This window comes from Sus scrofa, chromosome 14 (assembly GCF_000003025.6).
Source record: "Sus scrofa isolate TJ Tabasco breed Duroc chromosome 14, Sscrofa11.1, whole genome shotgun sequence".
In the NCBI taxonomy this organism is placed as follows: Eukaryota; Metazoa; Chordata; class Mammalia; order Artiodactyla; family Suidae; genus Sus; species Sus scrofa.
This window is the reverse complement of record NC_010456.5, coordinates 28386390-28393847: the sequence shown is the minus strand read 5'-3', so window position 1 is coordinate 28393847 and position 7458 is coordinate 28386390. Positions and strand designations below refer to the sequence as shown.

Genomic DNA, 7458 nt, shown 5'->3' with positions numbered 1-7458 from the left:
GTTACTGGTTGGATTAATTTCCCCTGCACCACAACGGGAACTCCTGAAAAAAAAATTGGGGGGGGCCGTGCCTGAGGCCTGAGCCACAGCAGTGACAAGGCCAAATCCTTCACCCACTGAGCCACCAGGAAACCCAAGTTTGAAATTTTAAAACAACGGAAAGGCAAGTCAGCAGCCCAGACCCTGAGAGACCCAGAAAGGTGCTGAAAAGAGCCCAGAACTTCCAAGGGAGGCCCCCCTCCCCTGCCCCCAGGAAATAGACTGTCGCAGACTCAATCATTCACTTTTTTTTAAAGGTTTATTACTTCAATTGTATATTATTTTTTAAAGATGATAAATTCATTTCTCTTCCAGTAGAAAAGAGACAGAGGCTTGCCCCAAGACCAGAAGCCCGGGGGGGTGGGGCAGACAGGTCTCCCACCTGACCAGACACCCAGGCTGGTGGCCTGGGGCCTCTCCACCTCTACCTGGGCACCAAGGGTCCTGGTTGTGGAGGTGTGGCGACCTGGGATACAGCCTCCCACCACCCCCACCAGGGAGTGGCCGGCTCAGAACACAGGATGCTGTCAGTTTAGGCTGGAGGGAGGAGCCCCGGACACCCAAACCCAGCCCCTGTAGAGATTTCAGAGAGACCCTGCAGGGGTGAAGACACGGTCAAGTGCATCTCAGTTTCTGAGGCCCAGTTTTCCAGCAGGCAAAGCTCTGGGTTTAGGTCTGGCACAGCCCCCTACCCAGCTGGCTGCGGCACAAGAAGTCTGTGCTCCCAGGCTGGGTTTCAGGACTATGGCTGGCCCCTTGGAGTAAAGGCCCCGTCCTGCCTGGAAGAACCCCCAGGCAGGGGCTGCAGTGGTTCAAGACTGATGGAGGCAGCTGGGGAGAGGCAGTCAGAGTTGTCAAGCGCCCCGGCTCGCTCACCCAAAGGAGGGGGTCCCGTGCCCATAGCACTTGTGGGCAGGCATGTGGATCACTCCAAGAGAAGGTTCCAGAACACTCTTTGTTGTCAAGACTCTCCCCAGGTCCCCTCAGCAGCAGCTCCATCCCTGAGTGTGTCTGCATACATGTGCACACGTGAGAACATGTACTGGGGGGTGTGCAGTGTGTGACACGCATGTGGCAACGGGAGGTGGGAGGGCTCAGATTTGGGGACTGGTGGGCTGTCCGCTGAGAGAGTCCTGAAGAAGTGGGGTGTAGGGGCTGGGAAGCTGGTCTGACTGAGGGGCCAGGCTGGGCTGGCTCTCGGCATCCTTGGGACCCTGTGGAGACAAGGAGGGGTGCTGGATCACCAAGCCCCGCCCACACCCAAGCCCCACCCCTGCACATTTCCCACCAGCACGGATACCCCATTGAAGTCCCCATTGGCCACCCCCACCTATCAAGCTGGAGATGAGAAAAGACTGGAGTGACCTACAGACTCCTGGGATGCAGCTACAAAGGGGTTCCTCGTCTCCCGAAACACAGTCCTGCCCTGCCCTCACCCCATTTTCAAGATGGGGAAACTGAGGCCCGAAAGGACTTGCCTAACATGGAGAAAAGGACAGAGCAAGGGGTCCAGGGCTGATATAAACAATACTGTCAATACAGGAAAACTGGAAACCACCTACACTTACATCAGTATCAGAATGCATTTTTAAAATATAGTCACAAGATGGCATTCAACCCACAGAGCTGTCACACACAGAAAACTGAGGAGGGGAAAACCGACCGGGGGGTGATTCATATAGTTTGACAGTAAGTAGATAATCTTTTTAAAAAGTATCTATTGCTCATGGATCCAGATACACAAAATCAGAGAGAAGACACACACACCCAAATTCCTAGCAATGGTTGTCTCCAGGGAGATGGGGAGGGCCAGTGGGACTTGCAAGGAGGCAAAAGTCACACAGGAAAAAGGTGAAATAGGACAAAATCTTAACAACCAACATTGTTGAGTCTGGGTGAGAGGAAAGTGTAATTTATCTAGTTTGACATTGTTTAAAAATTCCTCAGTTTAAAAAAAAAAAATTAAAGGCAGCACAATGATGCTAAGAACTGGGAGCAACTTTTCATTCCCCCAAGAGCTCTGCCTTCCTCCCCTGGAAGAGCGCAGTGGCTGGAAAACCCCAAATGCCCCCCCACACCCCCCCACCCTCCCCACCCCCGGCTTGGGCCTCGCTCACAAACCCCAAAGGCCCGCTTCTCCTCTGGGACAAATCTAAGGCTTCCTGGATTGAGCCACATTCAAGCCAGCGGGGAAAGGAGGGGAGGCCAGGGTGAGACCAGCGCCCCCTGCCGACACATACCACACACAGCACTGCATAGAAGCAGCATGGGACAGGCAGGGTGGGAGTGGGAAAGGGATGCACAGATTCTCAGCGATGTGGCCCAGAGAGCCACAACTTGAGAAAGCCTTGCTCAAAAAGTGAAAAGAAGAAACAGCTTTCCCAAGAAAGACAAGGACCCAGAACCTGAGGCAGATTCCTCCTCCTCCTCCTCCTCCTCCTCCTGTTCGCCAGCCCTGTCATTTAACTGAGGAATTAGGACTTGGAATTAATGAGAGAATGATTAATGAGAAAGTGAGAAAGATCCAGGAACATTTCCCCGAAGGGCTGCCCAGTACAGTTGTCCAGGCTGTTCATTGCACAAGGGCACCCAGCCAAGGGAACTACGAAACAGCTGTACTCTGTTTGCCAAATCCTCAGCCTTAAAGCAGGCCATGTCTGCACAGAGGGGCTGGCTTTTGCTTCTTCACATAAAAGCACCCTTTGGGGCTAGTGGAGGCCCCGTTGCCTGCCTTTCCTGGAGCAAAGCAGCCCTTCAAGGCCACCTCCATGCCCAGGTGCAGGGCAAGGTGTGGGGCCTCTCCCAGGGACTCAGCGCAGGCTGGAGCCCGCCCTTCAGGGGTACCAAGTCTCCAGGACCACTGGCCCCTTCCCAGGTCCTGATCGCCAGAGTCTACAGGACCCTTCAGAACCGTGCATTCCCCAAGTACCCGTGACCAGGAGGAGGGGGAGGGGTCGCATCTGGGCTGAAGTAAGTTGCCTTCTAGGAGGCAGGGCAGCAGAATCTCTTGAATCAAAAATGTCCCCAATAACTTGAAATTTGGATTCTGTTGTAAAATCAAGACGAGGCAACAGTTTTGTTTTTGTTTTATTTGAAGGAGGGGACAGAGTGAAGGTGACAGGACATCCTGGCTGTGTCCATGAGGCTCAGACCTGACAACCACCAGCTCTATCTGTGCTAAAAGTGAAAAACCCCTTCTCTGTGCCTGAGGACCCCAGCCCTGCACCCCAGAACACCAAGCAAGTTTCTGCAGAAGGGAATCGTGGCTGAAAGGGGGCAGAGATACAGATGGAGCCAAACTGTACACAAGAGAGGAAGGAAAGTGGGAGAGGGGGGCTCTTCTCCAGCTAGGATACCCCACCCCCAAACTAAGGAAGACATGGTCAGGCCTTCCCGTCCCCAAACGGGCAGGAGAAGACCTCCCCCCAACTAAGGTCCTGGCTGGGGACACAGCTGCCCCCCCCCAGCTCCTGGCAGGGCTGGCAGCGCCTGCCAAGTCAAATGCACCCACACCCAGCACTTGGCAGGTTCTATTTTATCTCCTCCTCCAGCCCTGTCAAATGAAGCAAAACGGAAGCAGCCAAGTGGCCCCCAAGAGCAGGCCTGTCACCTCAGCCTCAGCCTGTGCCTCTCAAGAAAGCTATTTTAACCCCGGCTGGCCCCGCCCCAGAAGCTGGCCAGGACGGCACATTTCCCAGAATCCAAAATAACAGCTATGATCAGAGGCACAACCCAAGAGCGACTCAACCCTGCCCAGCCCCCAACCCCGTAGGGCCTGCAGTTCTGCCTGTCACCTCCCCCCGGCGGCACTGGCTCTCCTGAGACCTCAGACCTAAAGGAACGCAGCGAGCCTGGAGTTCCCATGGTGGCTCAGCCATAACGAATCCAACTAGTATCCATGAAGATGTGGGTTCAATCCCTGGCCTTGCTCAGTGGGTTAAGGATCCGCCATTGAGCTGTGGCGTAGGCTGGCAGCTGCAACTCTGATTCAACCCCTCGCCTGGGAACTTCCATATGCCACAAGAGCAGCCCAGAAAAGCAAAGCATAAAAAAATAAAGGAACATGGCCCCAAAGACACATTTGCCAACTTCTCCCGTAGGTAGGCTTCCAGATCAAAGGAGGCGCCCGGTTAAATGTGAATTTCTGGTAAACTGCAGAGGAGTTTTCAGTATACGCACATCCTGATCTTTGCATGGGACAAAAATCATCAGGCTAAAAATCACGCTCTGTTTACCTGAAATTCACATTTTTAAATATTTTTTTATTTTTTTACAGCCGCACCTTGGCATACAGTAGTTCCCAGGCAAGGGGTCAAATCAGAGCTGCAGCTGCTGGCCTACACCACAGCCACTGCCAGATCTGAGCCCCATCTGCAACCCAGACCCAGCTTGGGCAATATCAGATCCTTAACCCACTGAGAGGGGCCAGGGATCAAACCCACATCCTCAGGGACACTATGTCGGGTTCTTAACCCACTGAGCCACAGTGGGAATTCCTGAAACTCACATTTAACTGGGCATTCTTTTGCTGTTGTTTCTTGGGGATTTTTGTTTAGTTGTTTTTCCCCAATCTGGCAACCTACCCTGTATATCCTAGATATACGGCTGGTGCTTAGTTGATGTCTAAATTTTTTTTTTTTGGCTGTGCCCACAGCATGCAGAAGTTTTGGGGCCAGGGACTGAACCTGCACCACAGCAGCAACCGGAGTCATGGCAGTGGCACCAGATTCTTAACCCACTGAACCACAAGGGGAACTCCTGACACCTAAATTCTTTTTTCTTCGTCAGTCATCCTGGATTTATTTAAGCCAACCTACATTAGAATCCTCTTGGGCACCTATTAAAGTATAGATTTCCAGGCCCTATCCATGATTCTATTCCAGGAGGTGTAGAAGGATGTCTTCGGATCTGCATTTTTAGCAGACTTCCCCAGAAGAGTCTACTGCACCAGAGGTTGGAGAAGCAGCTGACCTAAACCCTTTGGTTTTTCAGGGCCACACCTGAGACACACGAAAGTTCCCAGGCTAGGGGTCGAATGGGAGCTGCAGCTGCCAGCCTACACCACAGCCCCAGCAACACCAGATCTGAGCTGCATCTGTGAACTTCACTGCAGCTTGCAGCAACACTGGATCCTTAACCCACTGAGCGAGGCCAGGGATCGAACCTGCATCCTCATGGACACTGTCAGGTCCTTAAGCTGACCTAAACCTTGACCCCGCCTTTCTAAGACCTCCTTGCAAATAAGACACCAGCCCACCGAACACTAGTCGCCCTCCGCCTTCTACCACACTCGGAACATAAGAATACAGCTACAATATACAAATGCCTATTTCCAGTCTGTAGACACTCCAGGTGAAGTTCAGGCTAAAGAAATGGGTAAGATCCAAAGCGCTTCAAAGGTGCCAGAGTTCTACTTGCTACAGGAGGGGGCGGGGGCGCGAGGCGTTACCTGGTACCCACCTACAGTCTTGCTTCTTGCAGTACAGTTCCCTTGGGAGCTGGTGTCATCAGGGATTCAGAATAGGCCTGAATGGCCTCCTTATCCTTTGAGCCCTTTTTACTACTACTCCAAAATAAATAGCATTTCTCCTAGAAGATAACCAAGCTAATTTATAGTTGACATCGTAGTCAAATGCATGACGGTCTTACACGGTTCTTTGATTTTTCAAAAAGCAGAGAGTGGAGCACAGAATTTTAGAGTCCAACCACCATCAATGATTCGGGTTGGCTGAGATTCGGGGGGTGATGCTGCCCTTCGTGGGACGCAAAAAGACCAATATCTTCAGGAATCTCGCTTGGTTGGATGGACAAGCCAAGCTGAAAAGGGTTTGTCCGCCTGAAAATGCAGGCTGACTGGAGGTGGGGAAATGAGCCTTGTTGGACAAGGTGGACTGGCCTTGATCAAAGTGCTCAGCAGGTAGCATTTTAAGAGACTCGCGTTGTACTCATTAAGTTAACTGGTGGCATTTTAAATTGGCCAGAAAAAGAAATGTTTCTGCTTAAAAAAATTTTTTTTTGAGTTTTTTTCTTTAAAGAATGATTTGCGAAGAAAAACACTTTTTTTTTTTTTTTTTTTTAGGGCCAAACCTGCGGCATATGGAAGGTCCCAGGCTAGGGGTTGAATTGGAGCTGCAGCTGCTGCTGGCCTACACCACAGTCACAGCAACGCAGGATTCAAGCCGCGTCTGCAACCTACACCGAGCTTGCAGCAATGCTAAATCCCTAACCCATTGAGCTGGGCCAGAGATGGAACCAAATCCTCATGGATACTAGTCAGGTTCATTACTGCGGAGCCACAATGGAAACTCCAAGAAGAAAAATGTTTTTGAAGAGAAATTAAAATACATTGAATTCAATGACATGTCTTTTTTTTTTCCCCCTCTACAAATGGGGACAAATACATAAAAACATCTGAGGCCTAACCCCTACTAAACCAAAAAATATATACCGGGATAAATTTCAACGATTTAGCCTCCAGCGAAACCAGCAGGAAGGACGCCTCAACGATGGTCAACAGAAACAATGATATTATCGGATTCCGGGGACAGGGATGGGGGGTGAAGCAGGGAAGCTTTCACATTTCCGGTCCTCACTCCCCTCCCCATCCCCCTTCTGATGGACTGTTAGGAGAGGGGATGAAAAGAGTGGGGGGGTGTCTGGCCCCGCCCCTCGCCCTAGGCCCCGCCCTATGTCCGGGTGTGTCCTCATTACCGGAAACCCAGGTTGATGCTGGGCACCGGGAGGCATCCACCGCTGCTAGCTACGGCCTCTGGTCCCTTTGTTCTCCCAGCATCATTCAGTCCAAAAAACGTTGGGAGTTCCCTTCTCGGGCTAAGTCAGGGACAGAGGACAGGGCACCCACCGTTCATGGGGGGATCAAAACACCAGAAGACCTGGCACCCTCACACCCAAGCCAACATTTGCCCCCAAAGGATGGGAAATTTGCAAGGGAAACCGCATTAAGGGTCTGAAGGCCCAGGGTAGGAGCCTGGAAAGGTTTATTATAAGCAAGCAAGCAAGTGTGCAGGCTGCCTCCGAGAAAGAGGAGAAAGAAAATGCTGTTTCGCCAAAGCTGAAGCAAGAAAGCAGCCATTGCAGGTGGCCCAAGGGGCAGCAAGGGAGCTGGCAGCCCCCTGCCGAGGCCGAGGCCTATGGCCCCAGGACAACTCTGGATGGGGAGGCCACCAGGGGGACTTTCTGGTTCATGGATTCAAAATGGTCTTTCAAGACTCCCTGCCAACTGAGAAGTGTCCCCTGTCCACCAAGTGGCTGGTCCCCCATCCCCACTGTCCTGGGGGCCCTGCACTTACAGGTTTCGTCACGGTGATGGCAGGAACTTGCCCCCTGGCTTCCAGACCTTGTGTTCTATTTGTGTCTGTATCCCCCAGACTGTGCACAGTGCACCCCCCACCCAAATTA

At 52.1% G+C, this 7458-nt stretch overlaps 1 protein-coding gene across 1 annotated transcript in view; it reads right to left on the bottom strand.

Moving 5' to 3' along the window:
* SCARB1 (scavenger receptor class B member 1) overlaps positions 280–7458 on the bottom strand; it is a gene marked incomplete at its 5' end in the record, with an annotated part of 92148 nt that continues 84969 nt past the window's right edge. Inside the window, 2 exon segments of the mRNA NM_213967.1 lie at positions 280–1253; positions 5500–5628. Of these exon segments, the coding sequence (NP_999132.1) occupies positions 5500–5628 (129 nt within the window). The 3' untranslated portion in view covers positions 280–1253.